The sequence below is a fragment of the Leucopleurus acutus genome (genome assembly GCF_964270905.1).
Source record: "Leucopleurus acutus genome assembly, chromosome: 10".
NCBI classification, from domain to species: Eukaryota; Metazoa; Chordata; class Mammalia; order Artiodactyla; family Delphinidae; genus Leucopleurus; species Leucopleurus acutus.
In genome coordinates this window covers 30,093,527-30,109,583 of record NC_139153.1, presented here as the reverse complement: position 1 = coordinate 30,109,583, position 16,057 = coordinate 30,093,527, and the positions used below count along the sequence as shown (strand labels likewise).

Genomic DNA, 16,057 nt, shown 5'->3' with positions numbered 1-16,057 from the left:
CATATCAGTTTCCTCTCACCATCACTCAATACATTTGATAGGGTTTCCCCCATTTGAAAAATGAGGAAATGGATGTTCAGAGAGGTTAAGAGGCTGGACCAAAAGTTACACAGCTAATAAATTAGCAGAGCTAATACTCCTATGGAGCCTCTGACTAATGTCAAAGTGTATTAACACCTGGACTTTGAGAGCTAAAGTGTCCTCTAAGTTCATGAATTGAAAAGATTACCAAATCTCCTTGTGGAAGGGACCAAAGAAACTCCTCAGTGAATGGAAGACTTTGTTTGTTTTTTCAATTTTTAAATCACAGTTCTTTAAAGAATTCCTTTCCTTGTTCTTCCCAAAGCAACCTGAAAAAGTAATTGCTAATGTATCAACAGTTAATAAGAGACACTTCCCACTGCATTAACGCTATAAAGTTAAATATGTAAGTAGAGGAGTCAAGCACCGTAAACAGAAGAGTGTAAGCAAGCATATTTTATAAATAGCTCTTAAAAATTCTAGATTACCTGCCTGCCATAAATCTCTCTCTTTACTAACCTAAAGCACTCTCCCACCCAAAGACACACGTAATAATTGTTCTAAAAGCTCATATTAAACTTATTCGGTAGCATCCCTTTTAAAGGACTGAACATTGCCTTAATGATTTGACTAGCTGGAATTACATTTTGGAGTATGATTTGGGAACTTGATTAGTGGAAATTCTGGCCTTTGTCAGTGATGCCAAAATATGAGAGATTCCTGATAGAAATTCCAGAAAACCCACACCTCTGACTGCTCACTGAAATACTAGGACATATCATCTGCTTCTTCATGTTAACTGAAGTTAGAAGCTTAGAAGTATTTGTTCTATCATGCTAAGTACCATTATCATCTCCATTTTCCTCCCCACACTGCCCAAGAGAGCCACGGTAAACAATGGTAAGATGCAGGTTCTCACGAAGCTTACATTCTCCAGGGACTAAAGAAATAATATGAGTACAGGAAAAAAAAAAAGTAACACACAAACAAATAAAAGACAGTGAAGAGGGCCTTGAAGGAAATAAAATAAGGCATGGACAAAAAATGTTGCCTGCCATTTTAGTAAACAAAGAATGCTGCCTGCCATCAAGCCGTCAGCCAGGGCAGCAGCGGGCCCTACAGTGCACCCTGAGGACAATTCAAGTTGGAGAAAAACAGGATACTGGCCTTAGATAGTAAAGACGCAAGTCAAAGGAATAATATCAATGAGCTGAACTCTTGCATCTTCCCATACATAGAAAAGCACTGAAAAACCATTAACTTGAGATGTCTGTTTTTTTTGTGATTATCAGTAATCTTTTGATGTTTGACTACTTTTTTTTTTTTCTTTTCAGCAAAACTCCTATATATCCCGGTTCCTCTTTGACCTCTTGGGAACAGTCCCTCAGAGCTCTCTGAGAGGCTGTCTTCTTCCCAGGTTATCATCCTCAGTAAGGTCCCCGAATAAAACACAACTCACAACTTTTAGGTTTTTGTCTTTGTTTTTAGTCGACCAAGGCAAACGGGATAGAAAGTAAAGGGTTTAGGAGGGCTACTCAGAGGGGAGGGGCTGGTCAGCGAAGGCTGATGACCCAGCGACATATGGCTGTACAGGTACATGATAATATGGATATGCATATGGTGATATATGGCTGAGACCAGAAGAAAGGGATCATTTCTCACGCCTGCAGGATATCAAAATTGCTGCAATAATCACCTGGTGGACAGCAGTGCCCTCCTACTTTTAGACTCAAACGGGAGAGTTAATAAACAATCGAGAAATAAGAGTCACATTTTTAGGGCTTCCCTGGTGGCGCAGTGGTTGTGAGTCCGCCTGCCGATGCAAGGGACATGGGTTCGTGCCCAGGTCCGGGAAGATCCCACATGCAGCAGAGCGGCTGGGCCCGTGAGCCATGGCCGCTGAGCCTGCACCTTCGGAGCCTGCGCTCCGCAACGGGAGAGGCCACAACAGTGAGAGGCCCGCGTACCGCAAAAAAATAAATAAAAGAGGTCACATTTTTAGTTTGATATTTCCCTTTTGTTACAAAGGCCTTACTGAATAAGCTAGGCCACCCTTGTTCTTTGCAAAGAAGAATTTAAAGCCCACAAAACAAAAAAGCCCTAAAGGGGCGCCACGTTCAAGAGGCTCGCTCCGTGGGGCACTTCTGCTAACAACAGCAAGGGAAGGGATCATTGCTGGGCTTATTGGTCTTACCACCCAACATGAGACAAAAATGGCTTAGGGCCCAGGCATCGGGCGGGGCACCAAGAGTCAGACACAGAAGCAAAGAGAAAAAAAAGAGTCACTGCGCTTCCCCGTGGCAGGCCGTCAGATAGTGCCTCATAATGTTCAACTGTGTGAATTTCAAAATCTGAAATGCTTAGTCATGATTTGTAGCTTTCAAAACCTGGCTGCTAAATACTGACCATGTGGCATTGAGGCAGGAGGTAGATGGGCCCCAGGCTAGACATTGACAACCGGCCTCCTGTTCACACTTCCTGGGGTGAGAAGAAGATGGGCTTCAGGCCCCACATTCATTATCAGCCCCTTGTTTACATTTCCTGAGGCAAGAGACAAACTGGCTCCCGACTACATACTTATGAGCGGACTCCTCTCTGTATTTCGAGATCTGCACTTTGATATAAGAAACAACAGGAATAGGGTAGATAACCGGACATTGGACACTTTTATGGCAGGGACAGAGAGGGGCTAAACTCTGCTAAAAGATCAAGAGGTCACATTTCCCATCCTTGAGGCAAGGGAAACATTGCACATGCGCAGAAAGGCTCCTTGGGGGTCAAAAGGAGGGGGCACACCCCATAATAGGTGATGCTAAGGCCGTCCTATAGACCTCTGGGCTGAAATCCACCTTGCAAAAACGTTGCACGGGCACGTTGGGGAGGGTCCTAGGGCAGGGCAGGTGTGGAAATAGAAACCAGGTAATTGGCCAAAGGTAAACGAAGACCCGGAAGAACTGCCCTATATGAATGACCTAACCACCTCTTTCCTGGCTGCTCCTCATTCGGGAGGACGCCCACACCCTTCCTCTCCGGTGTGCATCTCTGCCTTGCTTCTGTCCTAACTAAAACAAACTGTTTCTCTGTGTGCTCTCTCACCTGTTGTTGTGCTATGTCTCTAATAATAAACTTGTACCTGTTTTTACAGTTTTTGCTTCCGTGAGAAATGCATTTTTCACTGGGGACAAGACCCAGGGTGTGTGGCGGCCAGGATTCCTGGTTTTCATCCAGGCTCCCCAGGTTCAATTCCTGGGCAGGGGATTAAGATCTCGCTTCACGCCACCACTCACTGCTGTCTCTCGGAGATTAGCTTCACTCCCTGGAGGGGCTGACTCCTGGCTTCCTTGGGTCAAGGTTATGTGGCCATCCCCACCTACTACTTTATCACCATAAAGCAGCAAGGCTGGTAAATATTTAAATTCTGAGGAGAATCATGAGGCGTGCTTGTTAACAATGAAGATTCCCAAGCCCCAAACACAAAGATTCTAAATCAGGAAATTTAGAATAAAAACAGAATCAACCTCTTTATTAAAGCAACATCAAAACTAATTCTCAGGTACGTAGCATAAGAATAGTTGGTAGGTAGTATAAGAATCACACTTCGAAAAAATAGATTAGACAACTTGTGATACGTAGACTTGGTCTAAAAGGACAGTTTAAACTTTGCCATCCACTGAGGTTTTAGTTTTATGTACAGCTGGCCCTTAATACTTGGGGGTTAGGAGTTGCGACCCTCCCTCGAAGTAGAAAATCCGTGTATAATTCAGAGGCAGCCCTCCATACACACAGTTCTGCATCTGCACATTCAACCAACCACTTATCTGTAGTACTGTAGTATTTACTACTAAAGAAAATTCCTGTATAAGTGAACCCTCACAGTTCAAACTCCTGCTATTCAAAGGTCACATGCATATGGATGTTTTCTTTTAGCCGTTTAATATTACACAAACGATTTTGTGTAATAGAGATGGCCCTGCTAATTCATACGGGGGAAATTAGGGATCACATAGGAAACAACTGAAAGACGTTCAAAAGAACATAATATGCCAATTAAAAAAAAGAACTGTAAAAAAAAGAAATCAACTTAAGCTAAATGACAATGGCAGTGATGATAAGAACCACATTCAACAATTTATATATGAGTGCCATACTCCAAAAATTACTCCATCACCCCACCATCAAAGCTAACAAAACCATTAAAACTTTTGGCCTGATCATTGGGACATGAAAAAGTAGTCAGTACTAGAGTCAGAAAGTCTACAGCCATGGTGCTCAGCCCTGCTAGACTTGGTGTTTGTTGGGGTTTTTTATTATCATTCTTAATTGAGATATATTTCAAATAACATAAAATTTACCATTTAAAAATGTACGATTCAGTGGGTTTTAAAAATATCCATTATGTTGCACAACCATCACCACTAATTCCAGATTTTTATCACCCTAAAAAGAAACTCTTACCTGGTAGTAGTCATTTCTCCTTCCCTTCTTCCTCCAGCCCCTGGCGAACACTAATCTACTTTTTATCTCTATTCAGTGCCTGCCTGTCTAGGAAAATGCCCCGTTTAGATTAACGTCCCATTCAGATTCCCAAAATAAAATTTTGAGATCATATAACCTATATATTCATATAAATTTCAGATATGTTTATGTTGTGCAGACTAACAATCTCTGCATGCCCCTTGACACGGTTTGAATTTCTCCCGTGTTACTAGCTATGCCTCTGCAGCATCACTTTCAATGGCTGAAGGAATTTCATCAAGTAGATACTGCACAAAGCACCTAACTAATCTGGTGGTGTTGTAATTTATATTTGAATATTGATTTAAAAAAAAATCTAGTGGGACTTCCCTGGTGGTCCAGCGGTTAAGACTCTGCCCTCCCAATGCAGGAGGCCCAGGTTTGTTCCCAGGTCAAGGAACTAGATCCTGCGTGCCCCCGTGTGCCGCATAAGACGCGGTGCAGTCAAATAAATAAATAAATGTTCTTTAAAAAGAAAAAAAAATCTAGCAACCAGGTTTAAACATTTACATTTTGTATTTCCAAAAGCAATTGCAAAACGAAGCTACCGTATTACACTGTTTTTTTTTTTTTTTTTTTTTTTTTTTTAGCATCGGCATGTTTAGAAGCCTGGCACGGAGGTGGGGGAAAGCTGTGAAGCCCCTCTGCCCTTATCACACTGTGTGTCTGGAGCAAGGCTAGCTCTTTTTTATCATAAGGAATTTGGTGGCAATCTCTGTAGGACATTTGCTCCTCAAAAGTATTTCCCAGAGATTCTATTATAAAAGTCCCACGGTAGCTATGTTAAGCATTAAAACCATATGCAGACAAATATCAAAAGAGGATGATGTTTAGTCGGCATTGTTTGGTACCAAGCATTACCTTACTCACTCACAGCCAGTCTCAAAGCCATAAAATCTCATTTCGCAAAATGTAACATAAGCACCCCAGTTAGACTTGCTTCAGATTTCTAACACGGAAAAAAAGAAAAGAAAAAGAATAAAAAGGCCTCTTCTATGATTCAGGTGTAGGAACTAACTGCACAGGCATTTGCATTTGTATGAAGGGGGCTGAAACTCAGCTTCAGAATCAGCCAGGATTTTATTCTTTTTTTTTACTTTATTAGGGAAGCAGAGACTATGCTGATAAATCTTCCTCCCGTCTTCTGGCACACTTAAAAACTCATTTTTGAGCTCCACTGACTCCATTATGTTGAACTTTGGTATTAAGTACGAAGGGAGGAAAAGAGTAGGTGTGTGGGTGGAAAGGAAGAGAACAGAGGGAAGCAACGGGCGAGGAGTGAAGGGACAACCATGGGGCCCCCATATCTGTGAGCCCTCCACTCAACAATGGCAAAGCAACAATATACAGTGCAGAGAACCAGAAGGCTGCCACAGAGGCGCAGGCTTAACAGGAGACCCACCAATCCACATGCGGCATACGTCCTGTTTCCTAGACATTACCTCCCATGAACTCGTTTGACTTCCGTTTCTGTTTCAGGACTCCATGATTTAGTTTCTGTTTTAGCATTTGAACAATAATCATTTTACTACAAAAGGTAAATGTCTTGTAAACGAATGTGAAACATATTGCTTCGCAAAGTTTACAATGTCACGATTTGTAGCTCCAACACCAAGGCTCTCTCTGACCTCGAAGATAACATAATGAAGCAGCAATGTGCTCCAAATGACTCAGTGTGATTTTTTATTAGTTCTCGTAATCGCCCCCTATTAATTTGTATGCACATAATAAGCACTCACCTTCACAGTTTGTCCGGCTTCGGGGCCATCCTAGAAATAGGGGGGAAAAAAAAAAAGACAGAGGTGAGAACAGATAGATGGTATCTCCTGCTTATTCAGAAATATTGCCTGTTAATAATTTAGATCCAATTTCATTGTGTGTTAATTTATAGTTTCCTCATGGGGACCATTTGCTTCGAAGGTACGGGGCCCAACAGTTCTCCATTTCCGCTTGAGAGTAAGAAGTTATGTATAAAAATGATATAAATTATCCAGTGAGTGAACCCCTTTCCTACTTTTCATGCTCTTTGCTTTTGGCTATGGTTTTAATTGCATTAAAGGAAGACTGGAAATATTTGGGGAGGTGAAGTATCACACCTTTTGGTTATCTTTAAACCAGATGTAGCTTAATTAATGCCTGATAACTTTAAGTCTCTCCTCAGGAAATTGCTATAAACATAATCCATTAAGCAAGAAGCAAGAATATGGGCTGTCTCATGTAGAAGGAGCACCCAAGAGTGGGCCCTTTCTGGCTCTTCTGACCTTGGGAGAAAAGGTGCAAGTGTTTATTGTAGCTGAGCTCTTTTCCCATCCTGGGTCCTTCCCTCGGCTTTCTGAAGCCCAACAGAACTACTTGCTTAGCTAAAAAATAAGCAAACTCGTCTAGTCATAAGCCACAATACCAAACAGAAGCAAGTAAGTGCTCAGCTGGTTGGGAACAGCAGAACAGGCAATGTTTCTACAATCAGAAATTTCAAAATGGAATGACAACTGAAAATTTAGGTTAAGGCTTTCTACTTCTAAGACCCAAACTACTTGGGGTGAGAATTCTTGCCCTGCTATGGCGAAGATTAAGCAGACCTGTGTAATCAGTGGTTTTCAAACTTGGAGTCTCAACCTATTAGTGGGTCATAAAGTCAACTTGATGGGCTGTGACCAGCACTGAAGACAAAAGAAATCAGATAACAGAACAAAAACTATTAGACTGTACAGAATAGGTAAACACTGCTTTGTGAAGTTTCTGTTTCCTTTATCTACATGTCTGTAGGGGGAGAGGGCAATATATGATTGTGAAATAAATATATATCTTACTGTACGTTAAAGTTTTAAAAAGTTTGAAAACACCACATATATGAAAGTACTCTAAGTGCTTTATATAATAGCAACAGTTTCTATATTTTTTAACATCAGTTTCTATACTTTTGGAATTAAGTTTCTAGCAAATCATGTTAGATAACCAGCACTGGCCATTTCCTATGAATGTGAATTTTCTTCTAGTATTCCATTAAACACTGACAGATGTCTTCATCCAGTTGCCTTCATTTGGTCTCTCTGGAAACATGATTTGCAGCATCAGCTTAATAAACCCACCCTGAGCTTAACTACCTGCTTGAAGGTGACTCAAAGGGGTTAATACACAATACACACAGACAGACAGACAGACACACACACACACACACACACACACACAACACACCCCACACACAGTATTTTACAAGGAAGTTTAGATACTCTTGACACAGACATGGTGGCAAAAGGTTTTTTTTAAAGAATGCAGATGAGGGAATTCCCTGGTCATCCAGTGGTTAGGACTCCTTGCTTCCACTGCATGGGGCACAGGTTCAATCCCTGGTCGGGATACTAAGATTCCGCAGGCCGCATGGCGTGACCAAGAAAAAAAAAAAAGCAGATGAACATTTCTAGTCAGTCTTTCACGACCTGAAAACGGTGGCCTTCTCTATCTGTTCTCTTTTAAAGTCTACGGTGGAGAGCTGAGGAGGGTAGAGGGAGGATGATAAACATCCGGTTTGCCTAAAGCGCCGAGTACAAGATCTTGCATCATGAAACCATCCATTCTTTCCAAAGGGTTTCTGGAGAGTCATCAAATCTCAAGGCCCCACAGGGCTTTAATTACGTATAGATACCCGCAACTCTTTCCATGGGCGATAGGAAGGGGCTCATGGTATATTACTACCTTAAGGTTCACTCAATTCCCACAGCTGATGACCCACCGCCGACCTCCTCCTCCCACACTGACAAGCGTTGGCTCAAACTCGGCCTAAAGATCTCTAGGGATTGGGGGTCTAGCTTCTTTACCAGGAAGGAGGCCACACTGAACACTCAATCAATCCAGCTTCATACCATAAGCAATCCATAATCAATCACTGGGGCTTGAATTAAAAAGATCAGCCTTGTGAGGGCGAAGCCCTACCTAACCTGCATATCTCTATTGCCCTAGAAATAGAGCAGGGCTCAAAACATATTTCTCCTGGAATCAAAATGACATGTCCAGCCCCAGTTCCAATAAAAGATCTGGAATGTCTTCACGCTCATCACGTACATCACACGTCCAGTACTGCCAGCTGCTTGGTCAACAACCCTGCGCGCATTGCCTCCGCTGATATTCCACCCTGTTCACCAAGTCCACGTCGGAGCCTTGTGGATAGTAGGGTGGCCCTGGATGAGCGAGCTATCTGTACACTCACCTGCACGGAAAAGGTGAGAGAGGTGCCCTGGAAATGCTTTTCCACTGCCGTCCCGACTCTCTGTGCTGCCAGGAACAGGTCGGCCACTTCACTGGGATGCAGGTCTCGGAAACGCTCCACTGGCCGGAGGGGACACACGAGGACATCTGCAGTGAGGTCTGTTAAGGTATACTCTGCTTGCTTTAGGGACCATTTTTACCAAGAAGTTTATACCCACAGGCTTGAAGCCCCTTGGCCCAGGGCCTGAACTCGCAAAGGCTAAGGAATAAAAGAACAAATATTTACCAACCACTGAACTCCAAGGAGTTCAAAGAGAGCTTACAAACATGGTTCATTATACTTTAAAGGAGAAGCTATGGCGCACTGAAGAAATTCTCTTAAGAGACAAAGACATCAGTGTTCAGAGAGACTTAAGTGCTGGCTGAAATAATTAGGCCATGAGGCAGGATCTATTCTGGACCGTTATCTCCTGACCCCTATCCTCAAGCAGCCAAAGGCCCTGGGTTGGAAAAGCAACTGGAATATTCAGTTGGTTTTTCTAGGAGGAGCATCACAATCAAAACTTTAATTTCAATATCTCTGTAGAGAAATATGTAATCAAAAGACAATAGTATTTTATTTTTAAAAGGAGTATAGAGATTCTGAAAATGTTCAGTGAACTTCATTTACAACAAGGAGATGTGCCACACGGTTAAGCAGCTGATGACAAGCATTCCTCAAACTGATTACTAAGAATTCAAGAAGGCAGTTGAAGGCAAATCATTAAGTTAAAACAAGGGGTGTCTGCTTGTGCGAATGAAGCCATCTTAATGTATTCTGTTAGACAAATCAACATAATAATAATATTTATTATTAATAATAATATTAATATTTATTAAACATAATATTTACATTATTGGTCTGAACAAATAACATATTCTAGAGAAAAAGGATGCAAGTTTGATCATTTGTTGGTCGCAAATAAACATTCAGCGTCACATCATCAATAACGTTTCAGTTCCTTTTTGTATTTGAACTCATAAGTGTATGGTATACACATATAGACATGTACACATACATGTGTATACACACACAAGCTACATTAATTTTTGTTGAGTTTTCAGGTACCAGCAGGAGAAGAAAAGCTAATGTTCTTTTCCGTTTCTTTCCTTTTTCTTGTTTTAAAAGAACGTGCTTCTGCTTTGAGCCAAGCAGCTAAGGGGCATAATAAAACCACAAGTCTACAGTTGCTAGTCTCACCAGAATATCAAACATTTTAGCCCACCATACTATTGGTAGGACTCAGGACCCAAGGGGAAATGCACTGAGCTCAGCTGGGCGGGCCTGATTTCCATAAGACAGGGGGAAAAGAGAGGGAAAACTGATTAATTTTGCTCATGATCAGGAAATTTATGTCAACGGTAAAGTAGGAAAACGAGTATTTGTTTAATCTGAGTTCACTTTTCAAGAGAGGAGCAGGGAGGCCTTCACCCACGGGGCATCTGATACTTAAAAAGATAATTATCCTTCTCTGGAAGGGCTGCTTTATCATCATGGGTCAATGAACCATTTAGAAATGGAGAATTTCCTTTCATTTCGTCTGAGCTGATTGCCAGCCTCCACTCCCACTGAGTTGCTTTTTTTGCTGTTAAAAGAGCCCTTTCTCCATCTTCCTCCTCCCTGCTTTAATTTACACCCACCCTTAGGCTCTGACTTCACCAAACCACAGCAAGATGACAATTTTGCAAGTTTCCAACAATATTCATAATTACTGTGGCTGGCTACGTCTGCACACAGCAACTAGGTGGGGAAGGGAATAACATTCTATTGAAACAACTGCTTACTGTGAAAACTGAGGGAATGAATCTGGCAATCTTTGTGTCTAACGTTACTTTAGTAATATCAATGACATCTGAAAGGTTTTTTCCAATGCCATAAAAAACTGTACCTTATTACCTGTCCATTTTCTTACCCGGTGCTAAGAATCAGCTTGACCCAAGTTTAACGAATCAAACTGTTTATGGAACGGAACCAAAATGGTTGAACGTGTGAGATGTTCTATCCTGTACCTACCTAACCGCAGGGTGATACATCACATACATTTTTTACTGTAACTGAATATTAATATAGAAATACAACATATCACAAAAGATTTCAACAGCTAAGCACATTCTCATTTAGGTGAATATTTTTCAGCAACCCATTTAGGCAACATTGTCCTGACATAATATTCCCTGCAACCCAACCTTTTGTTAAAAGGTCATCTTATCTGCATATTACACAGACATTTTGATGCAAAAAATAAGATGAAATGGAGATTACTCTCAAGGGTGCTTACTTCTGCAGGTGGTCATGTGGGTGATCACTGTCTTTGTCCTGTTGGGACCCAGACGATGGCCAAACAGCCATCTCAACCTAGAAATGGCCACACAGGTGGGTTCCACATCACTCTACATGGAGGTAGCTGGGTCTGGCATTACACACCGTGGGGCTCTGGAGCCTCTGGTTGCAGTGTGAGAAGCTGACCTGGCCAGTAGCAGATTCGCTAACCGTCACACTCCCTGGGGCCATTCTGGGCACTAACTGGGCATCAGAAAGTCAGCATCAACCGTCTTCCCTCAGTTCCTTTACAACCAGAGAAGACAAGAGCCTGAGCCTTAACCTCACCGCAGGCTGCATCCTGACTGATGCCTCCCTACCTCCTGAGCCTCTTTTTCCTCACTCCTCTCTAGCATACTATACATCTGCCATATTTGCTTTCTTTCTGTTCTTCAAACACACTAAGCTCCTTCCTAGATTTGGGGGTTTTGTCCTGGTTATTTGTTCTGCCTAGATCAATTCCCCCTGATCGTCACATGGCCGCTTCCTTCTTATCATTCAGAACCTAACTCCAATGCCACTCTCTCAAAAGAACAATTAACTGCTAGGGACTTTAAACTGCTACTTGCTTACTCACTCTTACATCACCCTAGTTTAATCTTTTCACAGCCCCCCTGCCACCTGCTGGTGGTGTTCTTGGCTGGTTACTCTGTACCCAGATGAGAAAGGAAGCTCCACAAAAGTAAAGGCGTTGTCTTGCTTAGTGCTCTTTCACCACCACCTACAACACCAGAGATGCTTAGGAAGTCTTGCTGGAATGAGAGAATAAAGAATAAGCCAGACCCTTGTATCAGCCACCTCTGAGCACTAAAACCCTGACAAAATGGAGATGACATTCATTTACTTTTCAATCATCTATACAAGACTGAGATAGTCTGCAATATATTTTTTTTAATTCAAAGAAGTTTATCCTTAAGATCTAGCATGGTTAGAACTAACGTTAGATGAAAACTGGAGAAATGTAAACTCATTTTTAACATAAACTAATTTTCACATGAGCCCAAAGGCAATAAAATTGTGAAGGTAAAAGCCTTTTTAAAAAACCCTTTTATAACTAGAAAGAAGTTTCTAGAATACTCAGAGTCTCAGATAAACTGTACCTATTAAAATGCTGCTTTATAGTGTGACTGAGACGTGTAACTCATTTGTTCCTTCAATGAACAATGAGCATCACTTAAGTGTGGACACTGTACTAGGCTCTGGGAACAGCAAAGGAGAATAAGAAGGTGTTCCTGTCCTTCCGGTCCGGGAGACAGGCACTGAAATACACAACCGCAGTACTATCGGGGGCACAGATAAGAAGCACAGAGGGCTGCCCAATGCAGTGGGGACCTGGGGCACCTGAATAAGGCAAGGGTTCATAGAGTAACCATGGGGAACCTCTGACTGGGATGAATTATCCCATGGCTACCTGAAAATATAAAGAGGTTCACAAAGAAGTCAAAGCAGATCAGCAAACTTCTTCTGCAAAGGGCCAGATGGTAAATATTTTAGGTTTGGTGGGCCATATGCCTAAGGAGCCATGGATAATACGAACACAAACAGGTGTGGCTATATCCCAGGAAACCTTTATATACAAAAAGAGGAGCCTGGCCAGATTTGGCCCGTGGGCCTTGAAGTGTCAGCCCTTGGTTTAGAGGAATCACATCAGAAAAAAATTAAGTAAAGGAAACTGAAAGTATTCTGGGGGGAGGGTATTCCTCTTTTCCTAAATTGAGGACTACAGTGTTATCTTAATAGCATATTCGAAAAATATTACGTATCTTAAAAAAATTACCTTTCTAAGAAAAATATGTCAACACAGTAGAACATTTTCATGACTCTGTAATAATTCTGATGCTTTGAGAGACTAATCACAACCATAAAATGTGTTGTGGTATTGACACCACATAGATAAATCACGAGTATTACTCCCCATTACAACTCAAGGAGTTTCTGCCACTACCAAATGGAAAAAGGAAGCATGTGATCTGCACACACGTGAGAGCACCAAAACAGTGTTATTCACAAATTCTTCTGAGAATACAATTATTTCCTCAAAATAAGTGCACAAGCCTTAGAAGAAAATACCATATTACCCAAAGATGGTGGGTACCATGTGCTCCATGTTGTTCCTAGACAAGCAACTCAGGGAAAGCAAATTAATTTTGAAGAACAGCAGACGGCTCTTGAAATTCTTCTGCCACTGTTTATATGCCAGTCGTTTTAAGGTAATATCACAGGTGCCATATAATTTAATTTGGAGACTCTTAGGCCTTGCTAGCGGGCAAATCCCATATTGCGCATGGGCTACAAGAACACACTTTCCCCTGGGTCCTCTCTGCGTAGAATTAACACCTCTGAAGAGACTTTTTAGCCAACGTGCATGAGAACCCTCAAAGAAGGTAATCTACTCAATTGAATTTAATATGTTTATCCAGTACTCATTATGTCTGAAAGCCTGTGAAAGAGATTATCAAATGGGATCTGGCCTCTCCCTATTGTCTAAAGGAGACACCTTCATTTAGTAATAACAGTTTTTTTTAAAGAAGAGAAGGTCAATAATTATGATTTAGTTCCTATGGTCGACAAAGGGATTTCTCATAGCAGAGGAAAATCAAAGAAGACTTTTTAGTGCAGATGAGATTTAAAGCGGACTTCACAAACAGGAGAGTGAACCAAACAGAGGGCTGGCTGGCAACTCACTCATCCATCCACCCCACAACCACAGCCTCCTTTCAGTCCAGCGTCTGTGTGAAAATTTAGGATGCCAAGATGAATGTGACAGAGTAACTGACCTTGAAGTGTTCACACTCTATTATCCCAAACTATCATGTAGCATGAACAGATCATACGACACTGAGAGATGAGTGCTGTTGATAGAAATCAGTACAGAATGTTGTGGGAGCATAGAGAAGTCAGGATCTAACTCTGCCTAGGGGTGTTAGACAAACTTTTCAGGATGGTCCTGCATTCCCATTTTCTAAAATCAGAAACTATTTCTCCAAATTTGGACCAAAACCTATCCTTGAAAATGGCCTAGCAATTTATGCATCAAAGAAAGTTGTCGGGTATTCTTCCTTTGGCCAAAATCACCGTTTCATTTATATATGGACGCTCGTTCATTTCATCTTTCCAACAAACCAGTGGAGGACTATTATAATTCCTATTTTGCGGATGAGGAAATTACAGCTTACAGAAAAGAAGAAATCTGTGCAAGACAGTACACTCCGTAGGAGACTAAAACTAGAATTCAACCCAAATCTGTCTGATTCCAAAGTCCACGTTATTAAGCATAGCATTGTGATGTTACACTTTGTATAGCTTTCATGACTCAGTCTCTGACGGTCCTCTCATTAAAAGTGTGCCCTCTATTCGCAGAGTCCTTCTGCTCATGGAAGAGAGTCACACTTCATGAAATACAAACAGACTGTGCAAAACTGCTAACTGCCTGAGAAAAACCCAGCCTCAAATGAAGAAAGCAGAGGGGACGTACAACCCCACGGTGGAAGGAGGCCTCAGTGCTGGGCAAAGGAAGCCCTGAGAATGCCCTTGTTCTAACAGGGAACTGTGAACAAGGGGATCAAGAATGAGAGAACCATCTTTATCAGCGGGAGGAAGTAAGAGGGATGCAGAGCCTGAATGTTTGCCCTTTTCCAGCTTTGAGCTTCTGTTTCTTCAAGGTAACTCGGGCTCCCCTGGGTTGACAGATAGGAGGAAGATTAGGTATTACAGTCTATGTCAATGAGTCAGGCTGTCGGACACACGGAAAATCCCATTGCCCGTTGGACAGTCTAATTATTGGGAGCCATTGACTTTCTCATAGCATCATTTATATCACCGAGGACTACCAGCAACCGGGTAATGCCTTTTCTTTCCCTCTTCTTCTCCTCTCACCATCAGCCCAGAAGTGACTGTCTCTGTCCTTTTGCATGAACATGTAGGGTGTTTTTGCCACGTTAAAGTGACGTGGCAACATACCAGACCCCGTGCTGAACTCTTGCTGACACACAGCCAGTTCAGGATACACACAATGCAAGAAAGAAATGAAATGGAATCTTTACACCAATGAAACACCTGAAGACATTGTGGTAGCTTATTCACCAACATTAGCACAAGAATCCCTCCCATCCTACATGCCCCTTTGCAAAGTGACTTTGCGGCTCCTCTCACCAAAAGTTGGAGTCTATTTCCCTTCCCACTGAGTTTGGACTGGCCTGTGGCTTGCTTTGACCAGTGGAATGTGATCAAAGTGTTGCTATGTGACTTTCCAAGGTCAGGCCTTAACAGACGTTGCAACTTCTGTTTTTTCTGTCTTTTTGGAACCCTGAGACCAACACGCTGTGGAAAAAGTCCAGCTAGGCTACTGGAGACAGGAGCCAAGTGAAAGAGAACTAAGGTACCCCAGCTGATAGCCAACAACTGTCGTGAACCACAAAAACAACTGCAAAGGTCTGGTGGAATCAAGGACAAAATGAGATGCTGTAAAAGTGAGAACTGTCCCAACAATATCAAATGATCATTATGTTGCTACACTGTTATTCCAAAAAATTTGATAAGTTTGAAATTTGCTCATCAAAGATAATAACTGATGATTTAAAAATAATTTTTATGAGCATTTCCATGACAAATATGAAATATTTAAATACAGAGTCATGACACAGAAATGGAAATGTACTGATTCAGATGATTAATCAAAGACAACAGCAGAATATTATTCTCAGAGTTGCTCAGACTTGCTCCCATCTATTTTGCCAAATCTGATCTACTCTAGGGATTCAGAATAGAAAAGTCACTAAAATAAATCAAACCATCAAAAATATCACTGATCCCAATGAAGCCGATTAGCGTGTGTATATATGAATATGGAATAAGTCGACATCAAATAATATGATGGAGAATGAGTCATTCTTCTGAACTAATAAAAAAAGAAGAGTCTGTATTCATCTCTACTGTAGATCAGTATGTAGTTTAATGACA

General features: G+C 41.6%; 1 protein-coding gene across 11 annotated transcripts in view; it reads right to left on the bottom strand.

Moving 5' to 3' along the window:
* FHIT (fragile histidine triad diadenosine triphosphatase) overlaps positions 1-16,057 on the bottom strand; it is a 1,449,512-nt gene that overhangs the window by 261,921 nt on the left and 1,171,534 nt on the right. For all 11 annotated transcript variants that reach the window (XM_082848980.1, XM_082848977.1, XM_082848987.1 and 8 more), the window contains 2 exons: positions 8,741-8,886; positions 6,276-6,305 (listed from right to left, as the gene is read on the bottom strand). In XM_082848980.1, coding sequence (XP_082705106.1) covers positions 6,276-6,305; positions 8,741-8,886 — 176 coding nt within the window. The remainder of the gene's footprint in view (positions 1-6,275; positions 6,306-8,740; positions 8,887-16,057) is intronic.